At 40.1% G+C, this 23,756-nt stretch overlaps 1 protein-coding gene across 3 annotated transcripts in view; it reads right to left on the bottom strand.

The window, feature by feature from the left end:
* snx17 (sorting nexin 17) overlaps nucleotides 1-23,756 on the bottom strand; it is a 217,622-nt gene that overhangs the window by 43,370 nt on the left and 150,496 nt on the right. For all 3 annotated transcript variants that reach the window (XM_039749489.1, XM_039749487.1, XM_039749486.1), the window contains exon 7: nucleotides 945-1,032. In XM_039749489.1, coding sequence (XP_039605423.1) covers nucleotides 945-1,032 — 88 coding nt within the window. The remainder of the gene's footprint in view (nucleotides 1-944; nucleotides 1,033-23,756) is intronic.

The raw sequence follows: 23,756 nt of genomic DNA on the forward strand, positions 1-23,756 counted from the left end.
TTCCAATTTTGGTGAGCTTGTGCAAATTGTAGCCTCTTTTTCCTATTTGTAGTGGAGATGAGTGGTACCCGGTGGGGTCTTCTGCTGTTGTAGCCCATCCGCCTCAAGGTTGTGCGTGTTGTGGCTTCACAAATGCTTTGCTGCATACCTCGGTTGTAATGAGTGGTTATTTCAGTCAAAGTTGCTCTTCTATCAGCTTGAATCAGTCGGCCCATTCTCCTCTGACCTCTAGCATCAATAAGGCATTTTCGCCCACAGGACTGCCGCATACTGGATGTTTTTCCCTTTTCACACCATTCTTTGTAAACCCTAAAAATGGTTGTGCGTGAAAATCCCAGTAACTGAGCAGATTGTGAAATACTCAGACCGGCCCGTCTGGCACCAACAACCATGCCACGCTCCAAATTGCTTAAATCACCTTTCTTTGCCATTCTGACATTTAGTTTGGAGTTCAGGAGATTGTCTTGACCAGGACCACACCCCTAAATGCATTGAAGCAACTGCCATGTGATTGGTTGATTAGATAATTGCATTAATGAGAAATTGAACAGGTGTTCCTAATAATCCTTTAGGTGAGTGTATAAATATTAAAAGTAAAAAAGTCATTAAGTATTACAAATTAGTTTATAAAGATATAAAGTACGCAGGGAAGAGGTTTCAATAAAGGTTTGGATAGTTATGTTTATTTTTGGCTTGATTCAAATATAAATATATGCCGGGTCTCTAAAGACCCAAAGGTATGCAACAGTGTTTGCTGAAAGTCACAGGTATATATATATATAAGGGTTAAACTATGATCTACTTTAATACTCCATGCTGAAGTAATTACCAGAAAAACTTTCCGTGAAATGAAAAAAGAATGCAACTAGCTTGGAGGCCCACTGTCCCATGAAACACTCTTGCCGAGAGTTAATAGCTACAGGAAAATTCCTTGTGATTCCTACCTTTTGCGGAGGACTATTCGGTACTCGGGATTTCGTAGACTGGTGACAGATACATATGGAAGTTCAAACTCTTGCAATTTTCGTACAACTAGACAGGAAAAAAAGCACAAGCAAAGAAAATGGGTAAACACAAAGTAGAAAGAATATATATATATATAAATAAATACTGTATAAATATAACTGCATATTCTTACTTTTATAATGCTCAAAGGCAGCACAGGGGCCTTATTTATAAGGCTTACATATGCACAAAAAGAGGCTTGAAATATGAGATATGTATGTTGGGATATGTAAAAGAAAACTTTATGGGGGAACATGCGTATGACAGAATATCACCAAACACAGTCCGGGATTTTATTGGCACGAATAGCTTACCAAGTGTGCACAAACAACCAAACGACAAACACAAACAAGTGAATCTTTGTCTTCTCCTTCTACTGAGTGTTGCCCGGACTCCCTAAGATGAGGCGGTGAGCTCCTTTAAAGTTAGACCTGGGAATGCATCTGGTCTTATAGCATGTTCTCTCGGAAGCACTTTCAGGTTATGTGGAAACCAGATAGGTGACCCCCAACAGTGCCCTCTAATAGTACCCAAGAACCACGATATGGCTGCCCTTCCAGACTCCCAACTCCCATGTACCACCATTGTAGGTGACCAAAATGGAATGCCTTTTTTGGGGGCAGTGGGGGTGGGGGGATGAAATCACTGACTCCTGTCACATGGGGGTTGGAAGTGCTCCTTACCTCTGACGAGAAGTCATTTCCCATCTAAACAGCATGCCAGTCTGTTCTTCATGGCACTTACACTGGGAAATAATGATCAAGCAGGGAAATGAATCCAAGCCAGGTAACTGATGACTCACATATTATTCTAATGGCTTGGCGATATGAATCATTATACAATAATTTTTCTCCAATAATCTCATACCAAAGAGAAAGGGCTTCATTATTAAAGGAGGGATAACCTTTCCTGTAATAAACATTTACTAAATCATGCTTTTCATAAGCAAGAACAATAAGTCACAGCTTTACTTATTTTATACTTTCATTTATTTACATTTTTATGTCTAGTACTTATTGACTAAAACACATGTTCTACTGAGTGTACTCCTGAAAATCCCTTTGCTTTGCATATTACCAGTGGGCCTCGACAAGCTTTGCTCTGACAGAACATGTTTCCTCATTCAAGCGGGCTCTGATCAACATCAAAATGTGACAGAGGCACTGATGAAGGCAGCTGGATTATTCAGATTCCTGAGAGTTGTATCACCGTATCGAGCAAGATTCTCTTTCAACATTCAGATGTAAAGGAGACAGAAAACAAGCTGCAACTAGAGAACCTGCCACGGTCATCTTTCCTCTTGGGAGGAGAGTTGATTTGGTTATACTGCAATGGCTGAATCACATGAGCTATAGCACGTCTCCCCTAGTCAATCACCTGTCCATCTCCATCACTCTACCTTGAAAGATATAACCATTTGGAGTTTGCTTTGAACCCCGTGACTCGTACAATAATCTGCACTGACAGACATCACTAGCTATTCTGAATGCCTTGGGTAAATAGTACTAGAAATGAAGCACAGAGCTGTGACATGTGAGCCTGGTCTGCACTCTTTATCCCTATTTGATATTAACATTACTGAACATAATGAAGTTCATCTCAATAATGCATAAGAACAAAAGTTTTTGAAATGAGACAAGACAAGACTGTAAGAATTTCATTTATATACTTTGAGTGTGATAGATAGATAGATAGATAGATAGATAGATAGATAGATAGATAGATAGATAGATAGATAGATAGATAGATAGATAGATAGATAGATAGATAGATAGATAGATAGATAGATAGATAGATAGATAGATAGATAGATAGATAGATAGATACTTTATTAATCCCAAGGGGAAATTCACATTATGATTTTATGGAACATTTAAGTCAAGCTGGGGAGTATGCACTGGTACAGTGTGTTGCCGCACCCACTGCATGACGAAACAACTCAGGATCCCGGTTGGCAATCCCTCATGCAGACACATAATCCAGTCCCACCCTCCGGAAATGACCCTCTATCTGCCACAGCCAGGTGTTATGTGGGCGACCCTTTGGCCTGGTCCAACCACTCAGGTCCCCAACAATGAGGATCTTATGAGCTGGATCACCCTCGGGAAAACGCACCACATGGCCGTAGTGACGTAACTGACGCTCCCTCACAATGCAGGTAATGTGTCTCATTCGAGACTCCATGAGCAACCACTCATTCGACACAAAGTCAATCCAACGGTACCCAAGGATTTTCCAGAGAGACACAGTACCAAAGGAGTCCAGTCTTCGTCTCAGGTCACTGGATAGCGTCCATGTCTCGCAACCATATAGCAAGACAGGAAGTACCAGGACTCTAAAGACTTGGACCTTCGTCCTTTTGCATAGATATCGGGAGCACCACACACCCCTTTCCAGCGACCTCATGACCCCCCATGCTCTTCCAATCCGTCTACTGACTTCATAGGAAAAGTCACCAGAGACATGAATGTCACTGCCAAGGTAAGTAAACCTCTCGACGTGGTCGACATTCTCTCCAAAAACAGACACGCTGCTGATGGCCATGCTCAAGAGGTTATTAAAGACCTGGATGTTGGTTTTTATCAGGACACTCGCAAGCCCAGACACTCAGACTCCTCACTCAGTCTCTTGAGCACCCCAATCAGAGCCTCCATTGACTCTGTGAAGACCACAGAATCATCAGCAAAGTCAAGATCCCTGAATCTTTCTTCACAAACAGATGCCCAACAGCCACTGGACCCCACAACCTTGCCCAATACCCGGTCCATACAAGCATTGAACAGCGTAGGAGCAGACGAACCCCAGAATCAACTGGGAAAAACACAGAGGTCCTGCCTCCACTCTGCACAGCATTCACAGTACCAGTGTACAGGCCGGCCATGATATCCAGCAAACTTGAGGGGATCCCGTGAGCCTTTAGGATGTTCCACAGGGCAGCTCGATCAACTGAGTCGAACGCTTTGCGAAAATAGACAAAGGCTGCAAAGAAACTGTGTTGATATTCGCGTTTGCGCTTCATGAGAACCGTCAGTGCCAGGATGCGGTCAATGGAAGACTGTTCCGGTCGCTGGTAGGTGAGCAAGTGATCACGGATCCTATTAAGGACGACATTAGTAAGGACCTCACCTGGCACCGAGAGCAGTGTTATCCCCCTATAGTTGCTGCAATCCAGGCGATCACCCTTCCCTTTCCAGATAGGGACGACAAGTCCCATTTTCCAGTCAGTTGGGATGAAGCCAGTCTCCCAAATGGAAGCAAACATTGCTTGCAATGCCAGGAGGACAGCCTTACCACCAGCCTGGAGAAGTTCACCCCAGACACCACAGATCCCTGCAGCCTTTCCCCCCCTCAGCTGGTCCACCACCTGAGAAATCTCAGTGAGACTAGGTGGTTCACAGATAATTGGTGGATCAGCCTTAAGGACCGCGGATCCAGAGATATCCAATGTCCTAGCCGGAGGATCAGCTGAAACATTGCTTGCTTTTATTTAGGGCAGATGAAACTACTAATTTATAATGTCTGTGTGATAAAAGGACAAGAAATCAGTTCTCACTGCTGTCATACCTTAGTTAACCGAAGTAAACCTTCAGTAAATACAGCAGCTGACTAACTTGAATATTTATATACTCATGCTAGGTCAGTCTTTTCTTAATAGACTTTCAACGTATGGGAACAAGAGCTTTGTCAGCAGAAAACAAATTAGGGTGTTACAAGGGTGTGGTGTAAAAATCTGTGAGGGCATTGTGCCATCACTGTATGGGTGGCTAGTAACAAAAATAGGCATTGTCCTTACTTCACCCTACAACAGGATCCTTACTTAAAACCTGCTGACCATCGAGAGTTTATTTATTTGTTTAATGTAAATAGTCAGAGATATGGGAATGAAATACTGCACTAAGTCATTAATGACAGTTCTTTGCTCATACGTAAATGTTATTGTTTTATTCTCTTTGATAAGCACAGCTACCACCTGCCACTTGATATGTGCTGATCCTATCCTTCAAAAGTCAAGTCTTTTTCTTTCAGATTAGGCGAGGTAATAGGAAAAAAAATGGAAAATTTCTATTGGCTCACATGTATAATAAAAAGCATCTAAATATAAAGCTTTATATAAATTAGCCATCAAGATGTATTAGAGAGACTGTGACTCATGCATGATTTGGCCTGTTGACACAGCCACATCAAACTCATGACCTGCTTAATAAGACATTGAATTACGCTACAGAAAATACAGCTTAGTGGCTACTGCACTGGCCTTGAAACCACAAAGTTTGTAACCACTAAACCTTTATCCCTAAGATGGCAACAGACAAAGGAAAATTTACATTTAGTTGCTCAGGCTTTCGTGGTTGTTAAATGTTCAGCTTTATCCTCCCATCAGGAATACTATAATTATGTTAAGTAAATTAAAACTGAGTGTGGAGAGTGTATTATAAAGACACGGAATAGTAAATCAATCAAGACAAATATACAAATAAGATCACGCAAACACCAAAACACACAGCAGTAAGCAGAAAATTCAAAGAGGGCAACAGTCACCGATTAATGAATCATTCAGATCTCTCTAATGTCAAAAGGGCCATACGGAGTTAGCATGTTAGAATAATTGAGATGAGAACAGGCCATTCAGCTCAACAAAGCTCGCCAGTCCTATCCACTTAATTCTTCCAAAACAACATCAAGTTGAGTTTTGAAAGTCCCTAAAGTCCTCCTGTCTACCACATTACTTGGTCCCTTGTTCCATCTATCTATGGTTCTCTGTGTGAAGAAAAACATCTTAACCCTAATCAATGAATGGGGGTGGTTGTCTCCAAGACCCACAGTAGCAGATTTTCAAATTCTTTCCCTTGCAAGGTAATACGACAGCCATGAAATTTTTTGACTTTTCATTTTGTGTTGTCTTGAAAAATGTGCCAAAATCCACTTCTCAATAGCTTAGTGCAAATAAGTGCTACAGTAGCACAAAGTAGTTGGGGGTCTCCGAGACCCCCCATTCATGGAAACGTTACCATTTTTGTACGAGTGTTTTTGCTTTGTTTTATATTTGAATTTTCTATTTAAATTTGTATTTTCTTTGGTTTAGATTTTCTTAGTCCTGCCTGAGACATTGCTGGTGTATAGTTTCTTGAGGAGCAAGTCCAGTTGATGTGTTTATGAACAATGAGTCAACGACCAACAAAGAAATTCAATGCAAGTGAAGTCCTGGCTGAAATAATGAAGGAGTTGTCGGACTTCGATACATCAGACAACTCAAATGAAGAGGACAATGATGATGGAAGTGACACTGTGTCAAGTGATGAGGAAACAAAAATTGATGATGATCATTGTGACAGTGAAATGGAGTTATGTTCTTGTGACAGTGACTCAGAGGAGGAAGAGGACAATAATAGGTCAACAAACGATGAAGACTCTGCTGAAATGATGTCGCGTGATGGCAGAATCAAATGGTTGATGAAGAAACCTTGCAACAGAAGAACGCCCTTGTAATCTGGATGTGCCACAATCCTGACTGGAATTAGATCAAGAAATATCGTCGTTGACTCTTCCTGCATGAGTGAGGTGAATCTTTGACGAAGCCACTGATTGAGTGCCATCCATTCTGAAACACAACAAGCACTACGACACGGTGTCAAACGTTCTGTTGAGAGCACTGGAGTCGCTGTTCTGCTGAAACAGCCCCGTGGAGATGCAGCAAATGTATCTGAGAAGCGACGCTGTCACATGTGCCTAACGGCAAAGGAGAGAAAGATAAAGGCCGCTTGCTCCCAGTGCAAACTTCCTGTTTGCCAGGAACATTCAGAACGTTCCCTTGTGTGTCTGGCCTGCAAACAAGTTGAAGTTGAGGCAGATTCTGAGTGACTGTGCTGTATGCGAATCAGACGTGTAACTGACGTCTTGTTTTAGTGATACTATGACTTCATTTTATATGATTTGGTGAAAAGAACACTGAACACGCATTACTATTACAAAGGTAACATGTAAACCATTGAAAATTTACATCACATTTAATTCAATACAGAGGTAATAAAAATTTCTGAAGTTATTGTATTGCTTTTTAGGCAGATTTAACCAGTTTAAAATGGTCTGCAAGACCCCCCATTCATGGAAACGTTATAAAAATGGCATCCATGGATGAGGGTTAATGTAAAAGGATTTTACTCTTAACAAGTTTCCAACTGTGTCCTTGTGTTCATACTGAACTCCTTTTAAATACACTGTCTCAATCCACTGGACAAATTCTCTTCATAATTTTAAACACTTCACTCATGTCTCCTCTTTAATCTTCTTTTGCATAAACTAAAAAGGAAGCTCTTTTGACCTTTCCTCATCACTCATTTCCTGTAGTCGGCCTAGTCATTCTGCTCTAGCACTGCTATGTTCTTTTTGTAGCCTGGAGACCAAAACTGCATACAGTACTTCAGATGAGTGCTGTACTCAATTATCAAGACTCCTGGGGACACTCAAAGCATGGATCCCCCCCCATGCCCTGATCTACACAGAGAGGGGCTGCATCATGCTTGAGTGCAACGAATGACGACACAGCACCACACTGAAATATTGTGAGTTTTTTTTTTTATTATTAATATTTTTCTTTCTTTTTTTTAAGGTGGCACTCTGATCTAGACCTTTAGCAAAAATTGAACACAGAGGTCTACAGAGAGTGCTTGGACTTTGGGGTTTGATTTTTTTTCTCTCCTGACATTCATCGTGAATCGTGGTTGGCATTATAAACACAGTCGTGTGCCTTTCTGAATGATGTCTAATTCATTCAATTTGCCACAAGTTGCGGACACGTCTCAAAGATAATCGAAGCAAACAGTTTTGCTTTGCAGCGCCAAAGCAAAGGGTTTGAGAGATTATACCTTTAGAATTTTAATAAAATTGCAAACATTTCTGAAAACATGTTTTCATTTTGTCATCATGAGTGCAGAATGATGGTGAAAAATGGCAGCTATATCCATTTAAAATTAAATGCACAACAAAATGAAGTGTGTAGGGAGTGAAGGAGTCAACAACAACAACATTTATTTATACAGCACATTTTCACACAAATAAGTGCTTTACACAATGAAGAAAGAGGAAAAAAGCCAAATTAATTAAGAAAATAAATTTCTGGAACACTAATTAACATAGAGTAAAAGTAAGGTCCAATGGCCAGGGAGGACAAAAAAACAAGAAGAAAAAAAATTGGCTGGAGAAAGAAAAAAAAAAAATCTGCAGGGGTTCCAAGGCCACTAGACCGGTATATATTTGCTGAATCCAAAGTTTTTTATTTGTAAACAGAAGGCATATACGCACTGTGGAGTATGGCCGTTAGTTTATCCCGGCCAATACCCCCAAACAGCCAGATGGAGTCCTCCCTGCAACGTGAAGATGTCCTGAATTCCAGCAGGGCATCATGGACCTTGGAGTTTTCCTTCACAGCCCTGCTGGATACCATGGGGGCCGCTAGGGGACACTGCAGGGAGGAAGAGAGACTTGTATTTTCCGTATAGCTGAACAAAAAAAAAGAGGAGTTTTCACCTGACCTGGAAGTGCTAGGGAATCACATGGACTGGGGGATCAGAAGCACTTCCGGGTTAAGAAATATAAAAGGACTCTGGGAAATCCCAGCAGTGGGCCGAGGTGGGAGGAAGGGTGACTAAGCTGCTGGGAGGTGTGGAGGATTATTGTTATTGATTATTATTATTGAGGATTGTATTGTGTATGGTTTATAGAAGGTATAGTGGAGGTGCTTGTGCACTTTATTGTAAAAATAAAATCAACATTTGGACTTTTATCTGGTGTGTGGCGTCTGGTCTGAGGGCTCTGTCACAGTACTTAAATACACAGTTAACACATAACCACCCCTCCACAGAAATGCCACAGACATAAACCATAATTATGTATACTGTTTACAACAACAATGTAAGAATCAACTGCACTGTCCACAGATAAATAATAATAAAGAAAAACTGACAAATGATATGGTTGTAAAAAAAATGACTAGTAAGAAGTGGAGATACAGAACACTCCTTCCAAATTAGAATATTAGAAGGACCCTACTAGAGGAGAATGTCAACAGCGTACATCTGAACAAGAGATGTCCACACACACTTTGGCTAGAATGTAATCCATGTGTGTTCCAGACATCATCATCTAATCAGGGCCAAATTACAGAGGGTGGGAGGCATTTTGGGACCCCACCTACGTAAAATACTACGAGTCCTATACACATTAACTTCAAGGTATCAGAGCCACACAGAATAAAATAAATGACTACTACAGAGTTCTAGCTGTAAAATGAATGGCAAAAATCTGAAAGCCAGAGGCAATATGGGCTTACTCACTAAAACTATGAGAGTCAAAGTATGCCGTATGAAAGCTTGTATCTTTAATTAGCTATTGCTGCAAAATGACAAGTAGCTAACTACGCATCAGCAATCAATGTCAAAATTGTACTTGTCTGGATTTCTTTACAGCAACGTCCTAATGGACCCACGTATCCATTAATTCCATTGTAGGCACCAAGAGCAGTCAAGGAATTTAAAATGACTTCACTTTAGAACTAATATATACTATGATTAGTGTTTTTCACAAACTTATCCTTTTAAGAATTCTAGACAAAATATTAAGTCTCTACAATTTCCAAATAAAGAGAAAAAGAGGAAGGCCTAAGAGAAGGTTTATGGATGTGGTGAGAGAGGACATGCAGGTGATGAGTGTAACAGAACAAGATGATGAGGACAGAAAGATAAGGAAGAAGATGATCCGCTGTGGCGACCCCTAACAGGAGCAAGTACAACTTTGATATTCCTTGTTATTCCTGGAAAGTTATGGACTTCTTCATACATGTACTCTTCAGGAAAATGCAACTTTAGAGCATTTGTGATTTCAATATCTGTCTTATTTAATCCCCCTTTTAACCTTTAACTACTCACACCATTTCTCATCTCTTAAGTATTTGTGCGGTGTACTTTATGAACCAATGTTAAAATGGCTACTTATATGCACGCTGGGAGGTTGTAATATAAACCTCTTGTAATAATTTTAAATTGTACACTTTTTTAATGTAAATAAATACTATATGACTGAATAGTACAACACAGTCTAGGTCTTTCCAAAAATAAACCATATTCACTTTTTCAGTGCTGATTTGTCACCCGGTCACACTTGCACCCAATGCAGGATTTGCATAAGTATCGCATTTCACTTCAGTTGTTAAATGTTCCTTGCAGACATAGTCATTGCAAGAAGAACATCTCACGATTGTCATACATACGTGAGTACCAAATGTACCATATGAAACTTGCAACCGTGGATCCACTCATAAAACCAGCTTGGGCACGCTGGAGGGAAACCATTGTGATACTTTACTTATAGTGAATGAAGCGGAGGATAGCTGGTGGATGTTGTTGGTAGGTTCAAGTAAAAGGACGCTGGACAAAAATATTTGAGATTGCTGTACAAAATACGCCAGCACAAGTAGTTAAGGGTTAATTCCTTTTTCACAAACTGTAATCTGGCCACTGCGGTGGGTTGGCACCCTGCCCAGGATTGGTTCCTGCCTTGTGCCCTGTGTTGGCTGGGATTGGCTCCAGCAGACCCCCGTGGCCCTGTATTCGGTTTCAGCGGGTTAGAAAATGGATGGATGGATGTAATCTGGCCATCCTATCTTGCAGCATAGCCTCTGTATTTCTGTTCATTAAGTCTTCGGCTGGAAGTCATCTCTGACAAACACACATCGTCCTATTGAAGTCTGTTTCTGATCTGTCAGACAGGCGTTTGTTGCTTTTTCCTTACCATAGAGAGGATTCTTCTGTCATTAGTGGTGGAGGTTTTCCTTGGCCTACCAGTCCCTTTGAACTTACTGAGCTCACCAGTGCATTCTTTCTACTTCATGATATTCCAGTTAGTGGATTTAGGTCATACTAAGATTCTCCCAGTGTCTCAAATGATTTTGTTTGGTCTTGTTTTTCAGCCTCATAATGGCTTCTTGGACTTTCATTGGCCCAGCTCTTGTCCTCATGTTGAGCAATGGCAACTACAGATGCCGAAGGGTAGAAGCAAGCTGGGGTATCTTATGAAGCTATGAAATACACCGAAAGGAATCACAAACACCTGTGACACTAACTGTCTCAAACATTACGATTAACATTTAAACTGTGGAGCAGAGGGGGGAAATCAAGGGAGTAAAAAATGTCCCAAACATTATGGAGGGCACTGCAGTATTCTTGCATTTTACCTGAGAACTTGTCATAGTGCACTGTGTCTGCATTCAGTGAACAGCGGCATACAAAAAAAAAAATCATGATATGTAGTACTTAAGGAACTTGCAAGATGTTAGGACCCATCTGCATTTGTTTAATTTTAATGGTTAGCTGAAAGTAGCAGGCTGTGTTGTTTATTTCACTCAAATTCTATTTTTCAGTCTTGCGCAAGCTTGCCAGAATCTGACAAGGGTTCCTATTTACACCAGACTTTTAAAAAAAAAAATCTTAGGAGATGTTATTTTCAGTAGCTTTTCAAAATATGACCTAAATACTTTAAAACAGACTAAATGCATTTTTGTTTACTTTTATGTTAACATGGTCTTATTTACACAGGCACGATAGGTTTCAATCCAGTTACACTATAAATGGAAAACAAACTTTGTATAAATAGCACATATTGTAGATGATGAAAAGTCTCTGGTATTTTAAACATGTGCAGACAAAACAAAATAAATGTATCATTAACTAAAACCATGCAGGAATCAGAAAAGGACCCCTAAAATACACAGGTAGAATGTAAAAACCCCAAAACAACCCTATAACATCCGCATAGAGTATCTTTCAGTTTGTTTTACAGTGCTAAATGTTAATATTAAAATGCTTGGTGGAATGGTGGCTCTGAGGCTAGGGATTTGCACTGGCAATCAGAAAGTTGCCAGTTCGAATCCCATAAATGCCAAAAGTGACTCTACTTTGTTGGGCCGTTGAGCGAGGCCCTTAACCTGCAATTGCTCCATCCTGGGTATGACGTTAATCTGCATCCAGCCCTGCATGTAGGCCCTCCAACCTGCAGGGAAAAACCTGGGGATTTGGTGGTAGAACTGGCACTCCAGCCACCATAAAAAAACACCTCACACTGGTTGCATTCCATCTGAACTAGTGTGGTGTCACCCATTGCATGGCTGCACTCGCGTCCTAATCTGTGATCCTGAGTTGGTTTGTCATGCACGTGCTCCTAACCTCTCTCTCTTAAAATGCTGATAAATTACACGGTAGGGTTGCATGGTATGCCAGTACTAGAAAAGTGCCAGAATACCCACAAACAGTACGGTACCAATGCATTTTGTGAAGTCAAAACCGCATGCTTCGAATCTATCAGGACTTCATGACTATCAAGAGGGCGGCCATGCAGTGCCAGCATACAGGCACCGTTCTCATCCCTACCTCTTCAAATCATAAATCATTCTTGAGGCAGATTGAAGACTTAAGTGCCAGCTTAAGTGAAAAATGAAGGAAAACGTACTAAGTAACTGCAACACAAACACTGACTTAATAATTTTTAACGCAAAAAGATGCTGACGAAAGAAGAGAAGAAGCGGGCCGCTAGGGTGGAGAAAAGAAGAGCTGCTCAGGAAGCAGCAAGCGCGTCAACCTGTCAGGCAAACGAATGGTAAACGTACAGAGAAAGAAAACGAAAATTAGGAATGCTCAAGTCAAGCGTATTCACAGCGTGCCATTACTGGTTAGTAAATAATACTAGTAAGTAAATAGATGACTTCAAGAACTTAATCTGAGAGAGTTGACAATAGGGCATCATGTATTTCTAGACACTTTCCTTATTTCACATGCAGATGCAAGTGGTCAGAAGCTCCTCTTCAGTCTTTCTTAAGTGGACTTTAGGCAGCCACAGTGTAACCGCAGCACAGAAAAGAGGCCTTTGTTGGGATGGCTGGTGTCACTGATACAGTAATTCCCTTTGCCATGGTTCAACATCGCTTGGTATAGATGTCCTGGAGGTCAGTGTATGCACACCCTGTGATGCGTTCAACTGATTGCACATGATTAGAAAGACACTTGTCTATAGAAGGCACCAGAGTTGACCAAAAGTCAAGCTATGAAATTGAAACAATTGCCTGCAGAGCTTAGAGACAGGATTGTGTCGAGGCACAGATCTGGGTTGGGCTACAAAAACAAAAATTCCTGCAGCACTGATTGAGAACTCGGTGACCTTCATAATTCTTAAATGAAAACATGAATGGAACAACCATGAATCATCCTAGGGCTGGACACCTGACAAAACTGAGCAATGGTGGAAAAAGTGCCTTGGTAACAGAGATGACTAAGAACCCGATGTTCACTCTGGCTGAGTTCCAGAGAACCTGTGTGGAAATGTGAGAAACATCCAGAAGGGCAGTCTTCACTGCAACACTCCACCAGCATGGGCTTTATGACAAAGTGGTCAAACAGAAGCCTCTCCTCAGCAACAGATACACAAATGCCTGCTTGAAGTTTGTAAAATGCCCCTAAATCACCCTTAGACTATGAGAAACAAGATCCTCTGGTTTGATGAAGCCATGGTTAACATCGTGCCAGGAGGAAACCAGGCACCGCTCATTACCTGTGAAATTATCATTCCAAATTGTGAAGCACGGTGCTAGCAGCATCATGCTATGGATTTGTTTCCAAGGACTGGGTTGAGAGAAAGCTGAATGCAGCAAAGTGACTCTACATGTTCTTGAGATGACCAACAGGAGCTCAGACTTAAACCCAACTGGACATTTCTGGAGTGAGCTGCAAATAACCTTCCACTGATGGTCTCCATCCATCCTGACAGATCTGCAAAGAAGAATGCCAGTAGATCCTCCAATTTTGGTGTACAAAGCTTGTTGTGTCAAACTCAAAAAAGTTTCAGGCTACAACCACTGCCAATGGTCCTTGAAAGGGTCTGAATACTTGTGTCAATTGGATCTTTTCTAATTTGTTATTTTTAATAAATTTGCAAAAAATGTTTTAATTCTGTTTTTACTTTGTCATTTTGGAGAATTGGATGATGCGCGAGTAGGGGAAAAATTAATTTAAATGATTTTAGGACACAGCAAAATATGGAAAAAGTGAAGGGCTGGCTCTGAAAACATTATGAATCCACAGTATATGTCTAGTAATTTTTTATTGTTTCCAATTAATGTCATCAACTAGTATTTCATTCATAGTTATATTAGGGATGTAAGTTTATTTACATTTCATAATCAAGGATTAGCACTCCGGCCACCGTAAAAAAAACTTCACAAAGCTCAGAGACGACAGAAAGGACTCCTTTTTGCTCTCTGCGGGAGCAGCTCTGGAAGGCTGCTTGCATCATGAAGGGGATGGGGGAAAGCCCTTGGGAGCCCCATCCTCGGAAGAGTTGAAACGGCTGGAGAGCCAATGGAGTCAGGTCTGTTGGGGATCAGAACTGGTGTGGTGCTGAGACGTTGCCCGCTGCACGGTAGCACTATGGCCCCAATTTGAGGCGGCCCATACAGGTGGGCGCATGGAACGTCTTGTCTCTCCGGCAAGATGATCATCTTCCTCTGCTGTAAGAGGAGCAACGTAAACTCCGCATTTCAGTGGTGGCACTCTCTGAGGTGAGCAGACCGGGGGACTGGCCAGATCTCTGTAGGTGGATACACCTTTTATTGGTCTGGTCGGTCTGATGGCTGTCATACTCAGGGAGTAGCTGTTGCTGTAGTGGATTGGCTTCTTCCGATGATGTCCAATGTCACTCCTTTCAACGAGCATATTATGGGACTCAGATTACGGCACTCCCTGGGTGCCTTGTCTGTTGTCTCGGTGTATGCTCCGACCGTGGTGAGTGATGTCTCGGCGAGGGAAACATTTCGCGGCTTCACTAGGTTGTTGATGGGTGCCCACGGGGTGACACTCCTCTGGTCATGGGTGACTTCAATGCAGCCACTGGCACTGGCAGGGCTGGCTATGAGGATTGTCTTGGTCCCCATGGGTCTGGTGACTGTGGTGAAAGTGGCTCCATGTTCCTTGACTATGCAAAAGGTCAGGGGCTGCGAATCACTGGATCCTGGTTCCAGCGCCCTGAACCACATCGTTGGACTTGGTACTCCAATACTGATGGTGCGGTGAAGGAGATCGATCATGTCCTCATGGGCAGACGCTGGAGGCTCTTGCAAAACTGCAGGGTCTACAGAAGTGCCCAGTTTGTGAATTCTGACCATAGACTTGTTGTTGCTACTCTTAGGATCCACCTTAGGTTACCACCTGCTAATAAAATGAGCCTGGACTTGGCCAGACTCCAAGACCAGGCTGTTTCTAATGAGTTTGCACGCAGTTTGTGTGAGGAACTTTCAGATTGTGTAATGTGTCATAGCCTTAAGACACATGTTAAATTCATCAGAATTGCAAGTAAGAACAGCAAATGGTCCAGTTCATAGGGGCAAGTCAATTAGCTGACACAATGTTTTTTGAGTTTGTAATAAACGTTTGTAAACTCTACATCTGCTAGGTCACATGTTTACTGCAGATTCCTCTTGTTAATCTTTACCTTTGCGCTGGCACATTATGGGTAAATACTTCACAGTCCAAAAGTCACTTCTAAGTACCAACTTAATGGCTGTGACTAAAAGAGTTTTCAGCTGTTGCATCTTCTTCGCATGCTGATCTTCATGAGAAGTGTATATTGTTAACTAGCTAATGACATTTTACTTTTATAGTAGAAGAGCTCCCTGTAACACTCCTTTAGGGACAATTTACCTCACACACACAAGTAAACACACACAAGTCTACAGGATAAGGTTGGAAAACCACAGTGTTAAGAGGAAAATGCACAGATAAGTAGCGGGTATGGTATTTAAACATAGGGTGCTAGCCTTCATGAGGAAGGAACACTAACAAATTAGCAACTACGTGTTAAAGAAGCAAGTTCAATAATTTGATATACGTGAAAAAAGGTGAGAAATCAGACAATAAGGTGCCCCTTTGCACCTCTCACGTTGACGGCCAATGTCAATGCTGCTTGTATTTTGCTTCATTCATTCACTTATTTATTTTCACTGCTTAACTGAAGCCAGGTCATGGGGGCAGGAGACTTGGCAGTTAGGCCCATTCGTCCCTTTCCCCAGCCACACTTGCCAATTCATATGGTAAGATCTTAAAGCCATCTGGGATATAAAGTTTTCCCCAGGGTCTTGTCCCAGCTGGTTGTGCCCATAAAACCTCCACAGAGAAGTGTCCAGGAGGCATCCATATCAGATACCCACAACTACCTTAAATGGCTCCTCTCCACGTGGAGGGTCAGCTTTTGCTGTTCTAAAATATATTGATTCATTGCTAGTACTTTTATACTATTTTAAGATGCAAATATTTCAGTTTCTGGATATGAAGAATACGACTCCAAATGATTCCCACATGTTAAGGGAAAATTTTTCAAATGACACAAACTGATCTGTAAATTCAAGTTTAGGCAGGTACACATATTTTGCATTTGTTTAATATTTTGCCAGCAATAAAAGCATACTGTACCCAATGGGACCCCAAAGAAAGTATGTAAACATTATGTTTGCCCATTGAAATAGATGCAGCTGGTGTTGACTAAAAACAGACCCAAACGTAAACAAAGCATATATGTTTTTGAATTTTAATTCTTTGGCACATGTTATGTGTCCATTTCTGAAGTACCTTTAACACTAACCAAAAAAAAAAAAAAAAACACGTCAGGAAAAATAAATGACCATCTTGGAACTTTAAAGCACAAAAATAAAATCACCTTTCTGCTTAAGGAATGAAAACAGCGGACCTTCATCCTAGTAAAGTACACCCTCCCACAGAGCCAAGTACACAGGGATACTGTAGTGACGTGAAGAAAAGTCAATGATAAACACTGATAATTAAAGACATTTTAACAGATGTTCAGAACTGTGCTCAGCTGCCTCAGAAAAGGGTCAAATGTTCAATTCAATCTCAATAACATTTGTGTCATGATACCTTATAAGTACACAATAGTTATTTTCATAGATGAACACTATCCCCGACATTTCGATTATAAAAGAAAATCTTGAGACAAGACAAGATGACTGCCAAGAGATTTTTTCAAGTTGGTAGAGAGTCCCGCCCTCTTCTCAACCATTTCCAGTTAATGGCTCACGACCACGGTCCCATCACCTCTCCTTCGTGCGAATGCTTTTGTCAGACACAGTTCTTGCGCTTTCAGCTCTTATTAAGTTTTTACGTTTTCCTCACTTTTAAATTCCCAGTAAAAGAAGACCTATTTTGTCCAAATCTTATTGGAGAATTTCATCCCGAAGGGTTATCAACAGAAGAAATGAGTACACGGGCAATCCTAGCACCGAGAAACGATGAAGTCAAGTGAATTAACGTGAAAATTGTCGATCGGTTACACAGCAAATTGGTTAAATGCGTATCAATAGACTATGCTGAAGCAGTTGGTGGTGATGGTGCAGAAGATGAAAACTTCAACTTACAATATCCCGTACAATATCTACGATCGTTAACACCGTCAGGTCTTCCACCAGCCGAATTACTGTAGAAAGAAGGATTATCGTAATATTATTGCATAATTTACGTATAAGTAATGGACTATACAATGGGACAATCCACGGAAAACATTACACACAAAAGGAGATCTTGATATGCTATTCGTATTAAAACATTTACAGTTTCCTGTTAGAACACCTTTTGCTATGACAATTAAGAAATCACAGGGACAAACATTTCGAAAAAGTCGGTTTATTTATTAAAGAGAAAGAAACGATATTCACTCACGGGCAGTTATACGTTAAGTTGTCACGATGCAAGTCCAAACACGGAATCAAAATTCAATGCAATACTGACAAAAAGTTAATTCCAAATATTGTTTTTACGAACGTTTTACAGTAAAAGTTTAAAAAGTATTTACGTGTTAATTTCAAAGCCAAACAAAACGAAAACGTATAATGCAATGAATATCTCTAACGCAACATGAAACAAAAATAAGTTTTACTATGATTAATTACTCGCTGTAATGTAAAATAGTTCTATTATGCATATGTAACAATTCCCATGAAAATAACAATCTGTTTAAATTGTACATCCGCATCCCCATACACGAGCGGCAGAGCCGCGACATGGCCAGTGCATAGCACCTGCCTGGGGGTTGGTGAGCGAAGCGAGCTGGGAGCCCTCTTGTAAATTACCAGTTCAAGGGCACATTTTTTTATTATTATTAATTTTATTATAATCAATACATAGTAATCAAGTTTTTACAAAAAAAAAAAGAATTATGCTAAGAACAGATCGATCCCCACCCTTGAGAGAGAGAGCAAGCCAAATGGTGTAAAATTTAAGGCTTGTAAAAATACCTAAATCAACAAATTCTCTGTGCTTTATAAACTCATTTCAAAATATTACTGATTAGATCCTGCCATGTTTTGAAAAAGTCTGCACAGATCCTCTAACTGAGTATTTGATTTTTTCCAATTTTAAATAATATAACACATCAGTTTCCCACTGACTTAAAGAGGAGAGTTTGGGTTCTTCCAGTTTATCAGAATAAGTCTGCGTGCCAACAGTGTAGTGAATGCAATCACAATTTGTTTGTCTTTCTCCACTTTAAGACCCTCTGGAAGAACCCCAAACACAGCTGTTAATGGGTTAGGAGGGATTGTGAGTCCAAGACTGTCTGAGAGGTAATTAAAAATTTTTGTCCAGAATAATGTTAATTTGGTGCAGGCCCAGAACATGTGACCTAGTGAGGCTGGGGCTTGGTTGCAACGTTCGCAGGTTGGATCATGCCCTGGAAACATTTTGGAGAGTTTTAGTCGAGACAGATGTGCTCGATATATAATTTTGAGTTGTATAATTGTATGCTTTGCATATGGAGCTTGAGTGAATTCTCTGCATTGCTACTTTCCACTCCTTTTCTGATATATTAATTGAGAGGTCATTTTCCCAGTGTCCTCTTGGATCTTTGAAAGGAAGGGATTGTAAAAGGATTTTATATATTGTAGAGATGGAGTCTAACTCCTTGAAATTGAGCAATAATTTTTCCAGCGTGGATGAGGGTGCAAGATGAGGAAAATCTGGAAGGTTCTGTTTAACAAAGTTCCTGATTTGAAGATAGTGAAAGAAATTTGTAGCTGGAATGTTAAATTTGGAATGTAATTGTTCATAGGATGCAAAGACGTTGTCTATATAAAGATCTCTAAGCAAGTTAATTCCAAATTTTTCCAGATATTAAAACTGCATATGTTTGTGAGGGTTGAAAGAGGTGGTTCTTTTGCAGGGTGCCACAGAAAGAAGCTTCTCCGTCTTAAAATGCTTTCTACATTGGTTCCAGATTCTAAGTGAGTGGAGCACAATTGGGTTATTAGTGTATTGCCGATAACGTGTGTTTATTGGAGCACAAAGCAAGGAATACAAAGAAGTACTGCAGGATTTTACTTCTATTGCGGTCCATGCCTGTGTATGTTCTTCTATTTGTGTCCAGGTTCTTATCGACTGTATATTTGCCCCCAGTAATAAAACTGGAAGTTAGGTAGAGCCATGCCACCTTCTGCCTTTTGTCTTTGTAGGGTCGCTTTTGATGCGTGGATGTTTAGAATTCCAAATAAATGAGGTTATTGTTGAATCTAATTGCTTAAAGAACGATTTATTAATGTATATTGGTATGTTTTGAAATAAAAAGGAGCTTAGGAAGAATATTCATCTTAACAGTGTTAATTCTTCCAGCTAGTGTGAGATGAAGGGTTGACCATCTATGCAAGTCTTGTTTAATTTTTTCCATGCAGACGACGAAATTTTGTTGATAAAGAGCTTTATGTTTACTTGTGATGTTTACCCCGAGGTATTTAAACTGTTCTGCAATGATAAAAGGAAGGGTGTCTAATCTAATATTATATGCTTGCGAATTCACCGGAAAGAGTACACTTTTATTCAGATTAATTCTGAGACCAGAGAGCTTTTGAAATTCTGTGAGTGCTGCTAAGACTGCAGGCACAGAATTTTCTGGGTCCGATATATACAGTACCATGTCATCTGCATATAATGAGATTTTCTGTTCCAGTCCTTCTCTGCTAATCCCCTTTATCTGATCAGTATTTCGACAATGTATTGCCAGTGGTTCAATGGCAATTGCAAACAGCAGTGGTGACAAAGGGCATCCTTGTCTTGTGCCACGCTCTAGTTTAAAGTAGTCTGAGCAAATGTTATTGATGCAAACTGAAGCTTCTGGGTTAGTATACAGTAATTTAATCCATGCACAAATGTTCGGGCCAAACCCAAACTTCTCCAAAATAGTAAAAGGTATTTCCATTCAATCATGTCGAATGCTTTTTCTGCATCCAATGATAATAATATTTCTGGGGTGTTTGATTTAGTTGGTGAGTATATTACATTAAACAGGCGTCAAGATTTGAAGATAAGTGTCGGCCCCTAATAAATCCAGTTTGGTCTTGTGATATTACTGAGGGAGCACTTTCTCCATCCTTCTAGCTATGATTTTAGAGAGTATTTTAACGTCGTTATTCAGAAGTGAAATTGGTCTGTATGATGCACATTGTAATAAGTCCTTATTTTGTTTTGGAAAGACAGTGATTAGTGCTTGGCGAAAGGTTTGTGGAAGAGATTGGTTATCTCTGGCTTCTGTAAATGTTGCTAATAGGAGGGAGCTAGCTGAGCGGAGAATTTCTTGTAAAACTCTGCAGGGTAGCCATCAGGGCCTGCTGCTTTTCCACCTTGGAGTGACTTTATAGCATCCAGTAATTCTGATAATGACAGAGGTTTATCGAGTCCTCCACACTAAAAGCGTCAATTTGTGGTATCTGTAATTTATCCAGAAATGCATTAGATTGTATATTGTCTTCTTTAAACTCGGTAGTATATAGGGATTTATAGTAGTCTCTAAAAGTGTACATTATATTTTTGTGTTCGATGATTTTATCTCCATTCGTGTTAGTAATTACGAGATTGCGCTATGCACATCTTGCTTGTGAATTTGTTGCTAAAAGCTTATTAGCTTTCTCCATGTTCATAATAATGATGTCTGGATTTGTAAATTAGTTGTTCGGTTTCTTTAGTTGTCAAGAGGTTTAATTCTGAATGTAGAGCCTGCCTCCTCTTATGTAGAGTCTCGCTTGGTAGTCTGGCATGTTCTTCATCTATTTTAGTAATTTCGCTTTTTATCTCTGCTACTTTCTTCGCTCGGATTTATTTCTGTGGGAAAGATATGAGATAATCTGTCCTCTTAAGAAGGCCTTAAGAGTTTCCCAGAGTATTCCTGCAGAGATCTCAGGGGATGTATTTGTCTCTAGAAAGAATTCAATTTGTTTGGATATAAATTCAGTACAATTCTCGTCAGCTAATAGAAGCGGATTGAGACGCCATCTGCGGGTGAGTGTATGGGGCTTAGTAATTTCAGCTCCAAGATCATCGGAGCATGGTCTGAAATAACAATAGCATCGTATTTACAAGATTTAATCTTAGGCAAGAAGTTATTATCTATAAAGAAGTAATCAATCCTTGAGTAGCAATGATGTACTGGTGAGTAGAAAGAATATGTTCTTGAATTTGGGTTTAAAACCTCCAGGGATCTGATAAGTTGTGATCAGTTATAAACTTTGTAATTATCTTTGCGGTGTTAGTTGCCGCTCCCCTGTGGAGGAAGTCTTATCTAAAAGTGGATTTAGAACACAATTAAAGTCCCCAGCCATTATCAGTTTATGAGTGTTCAGATTGGGAATGGATGCAAATAAATTTTGTATAAATTCCTTATCATCAACATTAGGTGCATAAACATTTATCAAAATCATTTTACAGTTAGATAAGTCTCCCATGACCATCACATATCTCCCTTCAGGATCCAATACTACATCTGATGCTACAAATGGTACTGTTCTATGTATGAGAATTCCCACCCCTCTAGTTTTCTTTGTAAAACTAGAATGGAACATTTGGCCAGTCCAGTCTTTTGCAGCCGGAACTGATCCTTACTTAGTAAGTGGGTTTCCTGTAAAAATACTATTTTAGCATTTAGACCTGTTAGGTGAGAAAGTACTTTCTTTCTCTTTAATTCGTGATTCAGGCCTTTAACATTCCAGCTTACGAAGTTAACTGTCCCATCATGGAGACACTGATTCTGAGTTTTTGGTGTCATATTATAGTCTTAACTGGAAGTGAAATAGTTTAGGTCTTAATTTCCTATTCCCCCAAGAGTTGTTGCCATGCATTTTATTATTACGTTGATAGTTATAATTATAAAGATTGAGATGATAGATTAGATATAGATCAAGCCTGCTCTCTTTCTCTTCCCCTTAACCCCCACCCTCCCTTTTTGCCTCCCCAGGTGAGGCTAAAACCCACTTCATGCAGTCCCAGTCCTCTGACATACCCAGAGACAGAGCACGTCCAAAGCACATCAAGCCCCCATGCAGTGGCGCTTTAAGGTTAAAAGATAGAGATATCTGTTACCAATATAGTCTTTAAAAGAGGAAAAAGAAAAAAAGAAAAAGAATTTTGCACTTAATATATACATATATATATATATATATATATATATATACATATATATATATATATATACATATATATACATACACATACACATACATATAATCTTCATCAATTTTAGTGCATTAAGATGATATCCCCAGATAATAAACCCAGGTGATGGTGTTAAAGATGTGTCCAAAACAAGCATAACAAGTCTTAATGCAGTAATAGCAATAACAGCAAACCAAGGGTATGATATTGAACAGTCTCATTTAGGGTACACATGAAATAATTAGAAAAGAAAAAAAGAGGAGGAAAACGTAACTAAGCACAATAAAACATAAACATTTAGCCCTAGTAATACTAAGTAATGATAAGTAATAAGTAAGTAATAATAATAATAAAGAATATGAGAATATATGCTGATAAAAACCCGTATTTTAAAACAAATAGATCAGACAGTAGATTATTAATCCTAGCTTTATCATTTACCGCCATGACTCACAATTATGTATCAGAATAGTCCCGGATCAGCTTTCTTAACTCATTTTCTGCCTCCTCCTTGCTAGCGAAAACATAGAAATGACCCTGCCATTCCACTTTCAGTTTTGCCGGATACAGGAGGCCGTATTTGACATTGGCTTGCCGTAGCAGCTGTTTAATATTATAGAAGGCGCGCGTTTAATAGCTGTTGCTGGAGAGAAGTCAGGGAAGACGCGAATGTGGCAATCTTCATATATAATATCTTCCTTTTTTCCTGAGGAGTTCCATCACCTCTAACTTAAATGATAATCGCTCAAAACGAACTATAAAAGATCTTGGTCGGGTCTGACGGTGTTTGATCAGCGTGACGCGTAAGCCGCTGCTATCTCAGATTCTGCTTTAAAGTCGCCCCCGATTATTTTAGAAAAAAGTTCAGTTGCGAATTTCACAGGGTTTAAACTTTCTCGATTCTCCGCAGGCCTTCAATTCTGACATTATACCTTCTATTCCCATCTTCTAAAGCAGCCAGTCTGTCTCCAAGTTTTTCTCCGAGTTTTTTACATTCCGAACTGGCATTTACTGCTCTTTCCTCGGCACTGGAAGCTAGATGTTCGGCTATTTCGATCCGATTCGTGAATGTCTCACTAAGATGCTCCAATTGATCAGCAAGCGTGCTCAGTTTAGCCGAGTTTTTCTCAATGCGCTCTTCAATTTTGCCCAGCACCTGTCGAAGTTCAAGTTGGACCTCTTGACGCAGCCTTTCATTTGCCTGTTGGAATTCCTGTCGCAGCCTTTCATTTGCCT

Source organism: Polypterus senegalus, chromosome 3 (genome assembly GCF_016835505.1).
Source record: "Polypterus senegalus isolate Bchr_013 chromosome 3, ASM1683550v1, whole genome shotgun sequence".
NCBI classification, from domain to species: domain Eukaryota; kingdom Metazoa; phylum Chordata; class Cladistia; order Polypteriformes; family Polypteridae; genus Polypterus; species Polypterus senegalus.